This window comes from Micromesistius poutassou (genome assembly GCF_964030765.1).
Source record: "Micromesistius poutassou genome assembly, chromosome: 24".
Lineage (NCBI taxonomy): Eukaryota > Metazoa > Chordata > Actinopteri > Gadiformes > Gadidae > Micromesistius > Micromesistius poutassou.
Window position 1 is genome coordinate 1,728,230 of NC_140294.1, and position 13,761 is coordinate 1,741,990.

The 13,761-nt window shown below is 46.7% G+C and overlaps 1 protein-coding gene and 1 pseudogene across 2 annotated transcripts; both read left to right on the top strand.

Moving 5' to 3' along the window:
- Window positions 1-2,935: 2,935 nt before the first annotated feature.
- LOC311369830 (E3 ubiquitin-protein ligase TRIM39-like) lies at window positions 2,936-4,915 on the top strand. The gene is made up of 2 exons (XM_084488046.1): window positions 2,936-3,015; window positions 3,125-4,915. Exon 2 carries the CDS (start codon window positions 3,127-3,129, stop codon window positions 4,750-4,752), a length of 1,626 nt encoding a protein of 541 aa, XP_084344172.1. The 5' UTR covers window positions 2,936-3,015; window positions 3,125-3,126; the 3' UTR covers window positions 4,753-4,915.
- A 3,808-nt stretch (window positions 4,916-8,723) lies between these two features.
- On the top strand, window positions 8,724-9,945 carry LOC311369742 (annotated as a pseudogene). The gene is made up of 2 exons: window positions 8,724-8,770; window positions 9,251-9,945. The product of its transcript is annotated as an uncharacterized misc_RNA (transcript).
- The last annotated feature ends 3,816 nt before the right edge of the window (window positions 9,946-13,761 follow it).

Below are 13,761 nucleotides of genomic sequence, written 5' to 3' on the forward strand. Positions count from 1 at the left end.
TTGATGTGCATCATAATAATCAAATCATTACTTTACTTCTGAATCATGAATGAAGACACAATAAAATGTATTAATGTATGACAACACTTTTATTATTTAAATAAAAATGGAAAAACAGCTGATGAGTCGACTTACTTTTAATGTCCACCATGCAACAACCCAACATGTGTAACACACTTACACAAAGGTCACAGTGACTACATGTAAAGATTCTCCTCATGTGTGTGAGTGACCGTGACTTTGTCTTGTCGTCTCTCCTCTCCATCCTCTCCTCTTAGTTTCTCCTCTCTCCTTCCTCTCTCTTCTCTTCCTCCTCTCTCCTATCTCTGCTTTCTAGCTCATCCAGGATTGTGTTAAGTATTGTCTTGCATACACATTAAACGTGTTTACAAATTACCGGCGGCAGAAGAGGCAGTCGGACCGATTTGGTCGTGGCCGATTCAACGTGTGCAATCGGCTGAAAAGAACACAGGCGGCTTGAAAAAGATCACCGACGGCTTTGACGACGACCGACCGAACAGCACACACCGAACAGACTCAGGTCACCGAGCTCGCCAGACTGTCCGAAGGCCGATAATCTAGTTGGTGTGTCAGGGCCATACGGAGCATGAATTAATCCTCTGATGGTAGAAGTGATAATTCACTGACACTAGAGTTCTTCAATATGGCAGCTAGTGTGGTCCACTAGGGTCACTTCACTAGAATTATTTAACATACTCTGAATAGCCAGTGTCTCTGCCCCGGAACTGCAGCTCATTTATTACCACACACACACACAGACACACACACACACACACACACACACATACACACACACACACATACACACACACACACACACACACACACACACACACACATGAAACAAAACTAAAGGAGGTTGAAACATTGTGGGAGGATACACTCTCTCTAGTGCAGGGCGAGCAGCACACTGCGTCCGTCTGTCCTCCGTCTCTAGATTTGTGTTCCCCAAAGACTACGGTTGTCATGTGAGTCCGCAGACTGGCAGAGTGGCGCACGTCACTGGTTAAATGTGCCCTGCTCAATGGTTTAGTGATCGCTTCAGGTTGAAAGCATCGTGTAGTGGGGCCCTAGCTTTAGACGGGGCCCCACACTGAGGTTACTGGACAGAAATAGACAGATTCAAACTCTAAACCCTGTTTCACTCTGTGTTGCTTTTACTCATTTGTTTGTTTGTTGGTTTGTTTGGGCGTCCCCACGGTGATCACCGTGACAACGCTGAGCATCAGGCACCAGGAACTCGCCGCCCAGGGTGGCGTCCGCCACTGCCATGGGCTGGTTCATCAGCGCGTGCCACGCCGGCCTTCGTCTTCTCCGCGCTCATCGAGCTCGCCGCCGTCGACCGCCCGACCAAGAGGAGCTGGGCCCGGGGTGGCAGGGAAGCACCGGAGGCCCAGCAGCACCCAGAGGTGCAAATACTCCCATCATCCGTCACCATGACGACCTGCTATTGAGTTATTAAGCAGACGCTTTTAGAGAAAAATAACTTTGTTGATTCAGTTAAAAACAAAAAAAAAGAAGGTTTACACTGACATTAGAGTATCTGTGGATAGCCGTTGTTATTCTAGGGTTTAGGAATTACTTCCTTTCTCTTATCTCCTCCCTCCTCCTCCTCTTTCCCTCCTCCTCCCTCCCTCACCACCTCCTCCCTCCCCCTACCCATCCTTTCTTTTTTCTTCACCCCTCCTTCCTCCTCCAACACTACCCTTTCTCCTCCCCTTCCTCATCCTACCCCTCCCGTCCCTCAACACCTCCACTCACACCCTTCATCCTCTCCTCCTCCTCCCCCTCCACCCCTTCCTTCTCCTCCTTCTCTACCTCCATCCCCTCCTCCTCCCTCCACCTCCCCCCCTCCTCCTCTACCTCCTCCTCCTCCCTCCACCTCCTCCCCCCTTCTCCTCCATCTGCTCCCCCTCCTCCTCCTCCCTCCACCTCCTCCCCCCTTCTCCTCCATCTGCTCCCCCTCCTCCTCCTCGTTTACCACCTCCTCTTCCTCTCTCATCCTCCTCCTCACTCCACCTCCTCTACCTCCCCCCCTCCTCCTCCACCACCTCCACACACACACACACACACACACACACACACACACACACACACACACACACACACACACACACACACACACACACACACACACACGCCCTTGAGCAGCGGGAACATAACTAATGTTTTTTATTTCACATTTTATATTTATTCATCTTTTTTTCCTATACAATGGACAGGTGTGTGTGTGTGGCCGCATACGTGCCCTTGGTTTGTGTGTGTGTGTGTGTGTGTGTGTGTGTGTGTGTGTGACTAACAGTCAGTATAATGTTGCCAAGTTGTAGTTTGACTCAAATGAGGGAGCGGCGGGGCAATATTTTTATGATCGATAATACACAATGATGATGTTGTGTGTGTGCACGTGCGTGTGCGTGTAAGACCTACTGTTACCCAATACCAGCAGGGGGTGCACTAGTTCTTCAAACGGGGCAAACTTTCCAGAAGCAATAGGAAATCCTCCACTGACCAGACTGTATCTCTGTCTGCTGCTCTTAGCTCTGCTGCTCGTATGTACACTGCGCGTGCACATCGAGGAGAGTTTCTACAGCAGCGTAGCGCCAATAAACAGCTATTTGCGCTCTGTTTCTGTTGAAACCCGGATCGGGGTTGGATAAAAAGCATTCGGGGAAGCCCCGGAAACCCGGATAGATCAACACCGATCCCATTTACAGTCGCAAATCACCACACTGTCTCTCGTTTTGCACTGGCTCTCTTTTAACTCCAGAAAGAAAAAGACACACATCACGGAATTTGAAGAGGCCACACAGTGGGCATTAATGCAGTGCACTCATGTGCCGTGGGGGCGGAGCGAAACGTTAGGGGAGGAGAGAGGAGAGCACGTCATGTTAAGGAAACCAAAGCCAGCGGACGTTCAAGCAGTTCTCTCTTTCCGGAGAAAAGAAAACGCATTTTGGAGGGAAAAAAAGTCTGACAGACAGAAACCACAACAAGGTGAGTAAAGCAACACAACTTTGAGAGAAGTTAAAACCACTTTTGCCGTTATGGAATTTAAAAAAATAATAGAATTGCTCAATACATAAACCTTGTTGTCTGTGTCTAGGAATGGCCTGTGCTAACGCTTCCTGGTCTGAGGAGAACTTTTCATGTCCCATCTGTCTGGATGTGTTCAGCAGCCCAGTTACCACACCATGTGGACACAACTTCTGCAGAACCTGTATTACAAAGTACTGGGACGAACAAGTCAAGTACAAATGTCCTGTTTGCAACAAGCTTTTCAGCTCAAAACCTGATTTACATGTCAATATCCTTGTATCAGAGATGGCTGCTCAGTTTAGAACGTCCGTAAGAGTAAAAGAGCAGCCTTGTGTTGAACCAGCAGAAGTTCCCTGTGACTTCTGTACTGGGACCCAGCTGAAGGCTGTGAAGTCCTGCCTAGTGTGTCTTATCTCCTACTGCCAAACCCACCTGGAGCCACATCAGAGAGTCGCAGGCCTGAAGAAACATCGGCTGGTCGAGCCTATGGACCGTCTGGAAGACAGGATGTGTAAGAAACACGACAGACTTCTGGAGCTCTTCTGCAAGACTGAACAGGTGTGTGTGTGTCAGTTCTGCACAGAGGGTGACCACAAGTCCCATCCTGTTGTACCTCTAAAGGAGGAATATGAAGTGAAGACGGCCCAGCTGGGGAAGATAGAGGCTGAAGTTCAGCAGATGATCCAGGAGAGAAAACTTAAGATCAAGGAGATCAAAGAAACAGTAGAATTGAGCAAGAAAGTTGCAGACAGAGACATTGCTGATGGTTTGCAGATCCTCACTGCTCTGAAGCGCTGCATTGAAAAGTGGCAGGATGACTTCATCCAAACGGTTAAAGAGAGACTGAAAACCACAGAGAAACGATCTGAAGACCTCATCAAAGAGCTGGAGCAGGAAATAGAAGATCTGACCAAAAGAAGCTTAGAGGTGAAACCGATCTCACACACTAAAGACCACCTCCATTTCCTCCAGGCCTTCAGATCTCTGAAGAATCCTCCACCCATCAGGGACTGGACGACGGTGGAGGTCCGTCATCCGTCATACGTAGGGACCTTGAGGAGATCCCTGGATCAGCTGGAGGAGACACTGAACATGGAGGTGAAGAAGCTGTGTGGTGATGCTGAACTGAAGAGGGTCAAGCAGTATGAAGTAGATGTGACTCTGGATCCTGATACAGCTCATCCCGAGCTTATCCTATCTGAGAATGGGAAACAAGTACATAATGGAGGTGTAGAGAAGGAACTCCCAGACAACCCTCAGAGATTTACACAGTATAAATTTGTTCTCACATGGCAGAGCTTCTCCTCAGGGAGATTTTACTTTGAGGTCCAGGTTAAAGACAAGACTCTATGGCGTTTAGGAGTTGCCAGAGAGTCCATCAAGAGGAAAGGTGTGATCATAGTGAACCCTAAGATGGGTTACTGGACTCTTTTCTTCAACAGGGATGGGTTGGTATTTTATGATGAACCTGCTGTCCGTCTCCCTCTAAGAGCTGAGCTCCAGAAGGTGGGGGTGTTTGTTGATTATGATGAGGGTCTGGTCTCCTTCTATGATGTGGAAGCCAGGGTTCATATCTACTCTGCTACTGGCTGCACCTTTAGTGAGCCTCTCTATCCACTCATCGGGCCAGGTTTACATAATGGAGGTATAAGCTCTGCCCCCTTGATCATCTCACCTGTCAATCAAACAGACTAAGGCCTTTGTTTGATAATGCAATAATCAAACAACCAAAACAACTAGTGTTGTTTCCTGAATGAAAATCAGATCTGAGAGAACTGCATTAATGTTGTACTGCTATCATTTATAAAGGATCAATTCATTGGGAAAATAACCCTTTCTATCTTAAAATATTGCCCATTATAAATTATTCGATTCCACTATATTCTTCATGTTTGTTTTTATGTTTTTTCTTTTTGGTTTATTGCTATATATTGCAAATGGTTGCAGATATAATTTGTGTGGGGGATAATCTGGTTGTTTATCATAATCTATACATTAAAGAAATAAAATGTTATATTTTTCGATTTGTGTACCATACTATTTTTTTTTTGTGAAATATTTGAACTGTAAATTTAGGTAGCACAGATTTTAAATAACACACACACATCAAAAATCTACACAAATCGTCATTCGGACCAGAGTTAACTGAAACAATAGCTGCTTTCACATATGACCTCCGTCTTTTCTCCGCATTTGTGGAGCAGGAGGTTCGACCGTGAGGGTCATTCACACTTATTCACACTTGATGCCCGATATGCGGAGATCGGTGTCAGTAGAATCTCCGGCTGCTTAAGGGGGGCGGGCTTGCAAGGGGCGGCATATGACGTAGGGTCGCAAGAGGCGGGATCGGGTTTGTTTTGGTTTGACCGCAGACAGCACGCAGGCAGAACGGGCAGAACTCATCGCGATCATCTTAAATGTTGCTGCAGCGATGCATATATTCTGTTGCATCCACAACATCTGCATCGATCGATGAAAGATTGGAGCATGAGTTACAGACAAGTAGAAGAAACGATGAACAAGAAAGGCATCGCGAACGACTGCGTTACCGGAGGAAGAGAGCGTCTTTTTTGGCTTCATTTCACATCTAACAAACACTGGGACAAATGTAGTTGATTTCTGTGTTTAACTGAGAAAACAGGGAGTGGAAGGACGGGACCCTATAATGTTCAGCTAACTGTTGTCAATAATAATTGTTATGAGAGTAGCGCATGTGTGTGCGCGAGAATGGTAGTGTGTGTGTGTGAGTAGCGTGTGTCAGTTTAGTGAAGTAATGAACGAGTCCGGTTGTGTCTGTGCAAACGTGTAGGCCATACTGTAAAGTTAGTGAAACTAAGAATAAAGTACCCAGCCTGTCAATAATCGGTAGCCGCTTCATTCCGACCATATTCACACCTATAAGCAGACCCACTGCCGGTCAAAGTGATTCCCGAGAGAATCGATGGAGCGGAACATCGCTTTTGTGCTCCTCGACTATGGTCTGTGAGCCGACAGCAGGAAAGGTGTAACATAATAATAAAAATATTTTTTAAACCATTCAGCAAACAAAAGGCAGTAGTCTTATTATCGATTAGGGTGCGGGTGACACTTAATGACATGCAAATGTAGACCGAAGCGTCATCAACACGCCCACTCAACTGGTGTGAAATGCCGACATCCTACTGCTCATTCACATATAAGGTAATTAGCATTTCCTCCGGAGAACATACTACCTCGGGGGTAGTATTTTTTCAGGAGGTCCAACGTCAGGATATGTCATTTACATATACGGTACGTCCGTAGAATCTACGGAGAATAGACGGATGCACGTCCATATGTGAAAGCGGCTATTGAGGAGGAAAACCGCCGGACTAACATCTGGCCCAAGGTAGGACGAACATTCTCTCTCTCTCTCTCTCTCTCTCTCTCGCTCTCTCGCTCTCTCGCTCTCTCGCTCTCTCTCTCTCTTTATCCCTCTCCTACAGTGAAGTGTCATCGATGTGTGTTTGGGCCTGTGTCTTCCATCCACGCGGTGAAGTAAAGTTCATATCTCTCTCTTGCCTCCCTTTTCTTCTGGTCCACCGTATCTTTATCTTTATTTTCTCTTTATCTTTCCCTGTCTCTCTCTGTGTAGTATTTATCTCCTTCTGTCGTTCTGTATCTTTAATTATCTTTCTGTGTCTCTCCTCTTTGCTAATCTCTCCTTCACGTCTCATCTTCTTTCATTCTTCCTCTCCACCTTTCTTTCTTTCTTTCCCTCTTTATCTCCGTCTTTATTTATCTTAATCTCTCTCTTTCTTAATTAAACTCAATTCAGTTTCCTTTATGGGCATAAATGATGAAACACTGTTGCCAAACCATTTGACAAACATGACAAAACAACAAATAGTTACAAATACATGAATCTCTCTCTCTCCCTCATCCCTCTCTCTCTCTCTCTCTCTTTTCTCTCCTTTCTTGGTGTGTGTGTGTGTGGTGGGTGTGGCAATACATTCGTTCACCCAGCACCCTGAATGCCATCACTCCCATTCACCAGCTCCAAGCCACAGACCTGCTATCCACCTCCATCTCATCAACTCTGCAGTACATCTACCCCGGTTCTTCACTCACACATCATCAGATCGTTGTTTCAACCACCGTGGTTAGATCCATAGCACCGGCTCCTTGACTTGTGCACTCAGGTTGGTTTCTCCTGTGACCTTTTGCTGTACTGCTGTCATTTATCAAGGATAAATTCATTGGGAAAATAACCCTTTCTATCTTAAAATATTGCCCATTATAAATTATTAGATTCCGATATATTCTTCATGTGTGTTTTCCTCCGTTTTTTTTCTTTTTGGATTATTGCTATAATATTGCAAATGGTTGCAGATAAAAATTGTGTGTGGGATAATCTGTTTGTTTATTATTATCTATACATTACAGAAAATCTGTATTCTGATTTCAATAAAATGTTATATTTAGATTTGTGTACCATACTATTTTGTTTTTTTCTTTTACTATTTGAAGAACTTTAAATTAAGTAGCCCAGATTTGAAAGAACATACACACAGAGACATACACTCTCTCTCTCTCTCTCTCTCTCTCTCTCTCTCTCTCTCTCTCTCTCTCTCTCTCTCTCTCTCTCTCTCTCTCTCTCTCTCTCTCTCTCTCTCTCTCTCTCTCTCTCTCTCTCTCTCTCTCTCTCTCACACACACACACACACACACACACACACACACACACACACACACACACACACACACACACACACACTCTCTCTCTCTCTATTATTTATCTTCATTTCTCTCTTTCTCGATTCAATTAAGTTATCTTTATTGGCATCAATGATGAGACACTGTTGGCAAACCATTTGACAAACACAACAAAACAACAACAAATAGTTACAAATACGTTAATGATCATGTAAATGAATACCACTGACAATGAATCCATTACATACCAAATGAGTTGGCAGTCCAGTTGAATCTCTTGTAGCGTCCATGGATCTAGCAGGCAGTGCTACGCCTCTGTCCTTCACGCCACATGGCAGTTTCTGACAGTAGGAAAGTTGAATGAATTTTGGATGTGGATGATATAATAAAGTATTGACCTCTTAGTTGCTTGTATATTCCTCTACTCTCCTCCGCTAACACTTCACACATGTGTGAACTTCATCCATGCACTGTGTAGGGTATTTTAAATGCGTTGATGTGTGTGTTCCTCTTTCTTGAGTCAAAAGAGAGACGGTGCAAAACGAGAGACATTGTTGAGATTTAGTGGGGATTTGCGACTGTAACGGTGATTAACCGGCGTTATAGACCCGGGATCCGAGTTTCAACAGAAACAGACAGAGAGCAAAGAGCTGTTCATTGGCGCTACGCTGCTGTAGGAACTCTCCCCGATGTGCACGCGCACAGTGCACACACGAGCAGCAGAGCTGAGAGCAGCAGACAGCGATACAGTCTGGTCAGTGGGGGATCTCCTTTTGCTTTTGGAAAGTTTGCCCCGTTTGAAGTACTGGTGCACCCCCTGCTGGTAACAGCAGGTCTTACACACACACACACACACACACACACACACACACACACACACACACACACACACACACACACACACACACACACACACACACACACACACACACACACACACACACACAGTCAAACCAAGTCTGTCCTATAACTACAAGCATTAGCAACACTATAATGACCATCAACTTCATCCAAACACAAGAAGACATTCGTTGGGACACGTATTCACTCAACATTCCTTGTTGGTCGACATGTTTTTGCCTTTATTCAACTTAATCAAAAAGGTCAAGTCAGGAGAATGCCTAACAGAAAGGTCCAGGGTAAGATGAGCCAATAGAATCACTGTATACAGAGGAACGAGGACCACCGTTCAGCGCCTTGTTCCCCGTGATAGAAACAAAACATACAGAAACAAAACTCAAACATGAACTAAATAAATAAACTGTTCAGTTCCACTCTCTTGGCTTGGGTGCAAGGAGACTCCAGCCGTTGTGGCTGTGGTGGTTCCTTCCTGTGGAACCAGGCTGTGGATCCCGCCAATTATCTTTTTGTTCTTTTAAGAAAGATACTTTATGTTTGATTAAAAGTGCCTCCGTGGCTTAACAACTAAGAGAATCGTGTGCTGATTGGAGTAAGGCGGTTCACTCCCTGAGCCGGGTTGCCACATATGGTGGAGAATGTGGGCAACCCGACCGCGTTAGACTGACGGCATACCTGGAAGCTCTGCACTCCAGAGAGGTCAAGGGGAACCAGGAGCCTCAGACCCTGAGGAAGCAGTTTGAGGAGGCCCAGAGCCAGGCTAGCTCTCAGGCTGATATGGTCGACGAGGTAAAGTCCGTGTTGGTGAGCAGACAGCAGGAGCTAGTCACCTTACAACAGGGCAAGGAGACCCAGGAGGAGGAGCTGGTGGCCACCAGGACTATGCTGGAGAGGTTGAAGGCGGAGCTCAAGATTTCCCTGGAGGAGGCCGCCGCCAGACACGAGGCCTACAGCACAGACTGGTTCAAGGAGAGGGAGGCGCTGAAGGCCCAGCTGTTGGGTTTGATGAAGGAGCTGGAAGAGAACCGGCAGGTCGCCCAGCAGCTGAGCTTCAATGTCGGTCCCCAGACCCAGCCAAAAGAGACTCGTCAGGACAGACGGGGGAGCAGGGCCACCTCGACGGGCAGCCCAGCCGAGGCGACACGTCCGAGAGGTGGAGAGGCGGGATCGCATCCATCCGGTCCAAGAGAGGGAGGAACGGGAGCACCTGATCCGCAAGAGGAACTGGCTGGAGGTGGAGAAGCGGCGTCTGGACGCTGACCGTATGGAGCGGCAGTTCCTGGAGCGGGAGTGGCAGCGCATCAGGTTTGAGCGCTGGTGTGAGCAGTACGGGATCCAGCGGGAGCAGGATGAATAAATTAAAAAAAGTGTAATAAAAAACATAAGTTGTGTTCCCGCTGCTCAGGGGCTAAAGTTGGAGCAAACCACTGTGTGTGTGTGTGTGTGTGTAGAAGGTGGAGAGGGTGGAGGACAGGTGCGGTCGGGGGTGTAGTTGACCTCGGCCGAGCACACGTTGTTGGGCTTCTTGGAGAGCACCATGGGGGCCCGCTTCTGAGGAGGAGGAGGGGGAGGAGGAGAGTGGAGGAAATAATCCCTAAACCCTAGAATGACGACAGCTATCCACAGATACTCTAATGAATACGTAAACACATGTCAGTATAAACCTTATTTTTTTCAGTTATTTTTCAATAAAAGCGTCTGCTTAGTGACTCAATAGCAGGTCGTCATGGTGACGGATGATGGGAGTATTTGCACCTTTGGGTGCTGCTGGGCCTCCGGTGCTTCCCTGCCGCCCCGGGCCCAGCTCCGCTTGGTTGGGCGGTCGACGGCGGCGAGCTCGATGAGCGCGGAGAAGACGAAGGCCGGCGTGGCACGCGCTGATGAACCAGCCCATGGCGGTGGCGGACGCCACCCTGGGCAGCGAGTTCCTGGCGCTGATGCTCAGCGTTGTCACGGTGATCACCATGGGGACGCCCAAACAAACAAACAAACAAACCAACAAACAAACAAACAAATGAGTAAAAGCAACACAGAGTGAAACAGAGTTTAGAGTTTGAATCCGTCTCTTTCTGTCCAGTTACCTCAGTGTGGGGCCCCATCTAAAGCTAGGGCCCCACTACACGATGCTTTCAACCTGAAGCGATCACTAAACCATTGAGCAGGGAACATTTAACCGGTGACGTGCGCCACTCTGCCAGTCTGCGGACTCACATGACAACCGTAGTCTTTGGGGAACACAAATCTAGCAACCCAGTCGCCAGAGAAAAACGTTCCCAGAGTACTCTTCTACGAACGTTGGATACGTAGCTCAGTCAACGTTTCAGGGCCAAAATACGTTACATGTCAACGTTCCATTGTAAAGAGTGGAGACTGCGCCCGCACCACGTGACTTTCAAGTTTCTTATTTCAGCACAGAAGAAAGATGGTGGCCAGCCGTGTAAAATGCTACATTTTAGGGCCGTTTCTGTATCTTCAGGTTTTTTGATAACATTTTTAGCGAGAAATGTGTACTTTATGTTCACAATCTTGATTCAGAGAATGCATATGAGCTTTAGTTTAGATGTTACGCGGATATAGATCGTTCCTGCCAGCAAAACGTTGTGAACTGACGTAATGCCCAAGGATACGTTGACAGTATACGTTTTCGTGAACACTGGATTACGTTGCAGTTCAACGTAAAATAGCGAGTTGTACCTACCAACGAGGACATTTCCTGGTTATAAAAAATACATAAATTGGAATTATTTGGAGATTTCCACACCGCTGCCAGTACGGCGAAGGTGACGGTGATGCAGGGTTGCAAGCTTCACGGTTTTCTCGCCAAATTGGGCTGTTTTAAAAACGGAGTCGCGGGTGTAAACCTCAAAGTCCCGAATCCCGATCGCCCCCCCCCCCGGTCAACAACCCCGATCGCCCCCCCTCCCCGTCAACAATAAAAACGGAGTCGCGGGTGTAATCTGCGGGTCACGGTTTTCTTGGGTAGGCCTACTTTCAAAACCCACCACAGAAACAGTTGGGGTGTAATATGTATTGTATAATCTTTATGAAAACTCAGTCAGAACTATTAAACACCAGAGGATGGGCGGGGAGGGGCATTGGAAACACACACACACACACACACACACACACACACACACACACACACACACACACACACACACACACACACACACACACACACACACACACACACACACACACAATGCATTTCGCTGCTACAACAACAAAAAAATACAAGAAAAAGTTCCCTCTAATATTATTACTTTCAAAACATTGGCCAAAATTAAACACAGAGCTGCCAACTCTCATGGTTTGATCGTGTGACACGCGCTTTTGCCTGCTTACACGCACACACGCCACACATCCAATTTCTCACGGCAAAAAAAAACAAAAAAAACACGCGTCCACCCCCTCAACAATCCTGGGCCCCGTTTCCCGAAAGCATCGTTAGCCTAACGACGTCGTTAACACTGTCGTACGATCATCGCAGAATTTTCGGACCGTTTCCCGAAAGCATCGTTACGTAACGACGTCGTTAAAACCCTCGTAGCTAACGACGCCTACAGGGGTAGCCTACTCGTTAAGCACTAGGATGCATCGTTACTATAGCCTCAGTGGAGTCACCAGCTGGACATTCCGTGTATTGGATGTGTTTTATTAAAACACGTCATCCAATACCACTGAATGTCCAGCTGGCGCTAATTCGCAATACCCCAAAAACAGTAGTTCCCGCATATATATTATTCGTAGACTACTGTTAGATTTAAACAGCAAAGACAGACATGTTAGAAGTCAACACAAATTGCAGCAATTTAAAATTCCAAAAATCCATGCGCAGTCGAAATGTAGGCGATCAAACGCCACGTCACAAGGCAACCCTATCACAAGGCATATAATAAAATCAAATGATTCCGTTGCTCGTGTTGGAGGTCGCTTGCGAGCGGCACTTGCTGTCTGATTTTAATTCAACCATCGTGGTTAAAATGTCCTCATATTGATCAATGACAGAAGACATACTGTAGGGCCTACATGAATCATGCTGAGACCAGCGGGTGTCGGAGAATTTCTGCAGGCGTTTTTTGTTCCGATTGTTTGCCATAAAGCACTGTAGGCGCGTCGGTGAGGCTGTGATGAAGTTCACTATTTATTGGACCGTGTCTAGACAGTTACGAACATCCCTGACCTTAGTGGAGTGCACAATCGCCAAGTTGAGAGCGTGGTTTCTGCAGTGAACGTAGACTGCTGCGGGAAACTGTGCTGCGAATCGATGCGTGCCATTCCCGCTTACATTGCCCGCATCATCATACCCCTGCCCAACAATATGGGCAGGAATCTATCTAGACCAGCAACAGCAATAGCCGTGTCAATGCCTCTGCGTTTGAATGATAATGAATGAATGGAACGTTGCATTTTTAATGTTGACACCAAAGTTTCTAGAGAGTGCGCGGCGCGTCAATCACTGAATGATGATCCATCGATGCCGAAAGCATCGTTAGCCTAACGACGTCGTTAACACCGTCGTACGATCATCGCAGAATTTTCGGACCGTTTCCCGAAAGCATCGTTACATAACGACGTCGTTAAAACCGTCGTAGCTAACGACGGCTACAGGGGTACTCGTAGAGCACTCGTTGCATCGTTACTATAGCCTCAGTGGAGTCACCAGCTGGACATTCCGTGTATTGGATGTGTTTTATTAAAACACGTCATCCAATACCACTAAATGTCCAGCTGGCGCTATTTCGCAATAGGCCTACCCCAAAAACAGTGGTTCCCGCATATATATTACTCGTAGACTACTGTTCGATTTAAACAGCAAAGACAGAGACATGTTAGAAGTCAACACAAATATAACTTATTGCAGCAATTTAAAATTCCAAAAATCCATGCGCAGTCGAAATGTACGATCAAACGCCACGTCACAAGGCAACCACAAGGCATATAATAAAATCGAATGATTCCGTTGCTCGTGTGGGAGGTCGCTTGCGAGCGGCACTTGCTGTCTCCCTCTGATTTTAATTCAACCATCTTGGTTCAAATGTCCTCATATTGATCAATGACAGAAGACATACTGTACATGAATCATGCTGAAACCAGCGGGTGTCGGATAATTTCTGCAGGCGCTGCAGGGATTTCTGCACTCCCTGACCTTAGTGGAGTGCACAATCGCCAA

What these genes read in the sequence shown, in the direction of transcription:
- LOC311369830 (XM_084488046.1), top strand. Translation starts at nt 3,127, where the DNA reads ATGGCCTGTGCTAACGCTTCCTGGTCTGAGGAGAACTTTTCATGTCCC.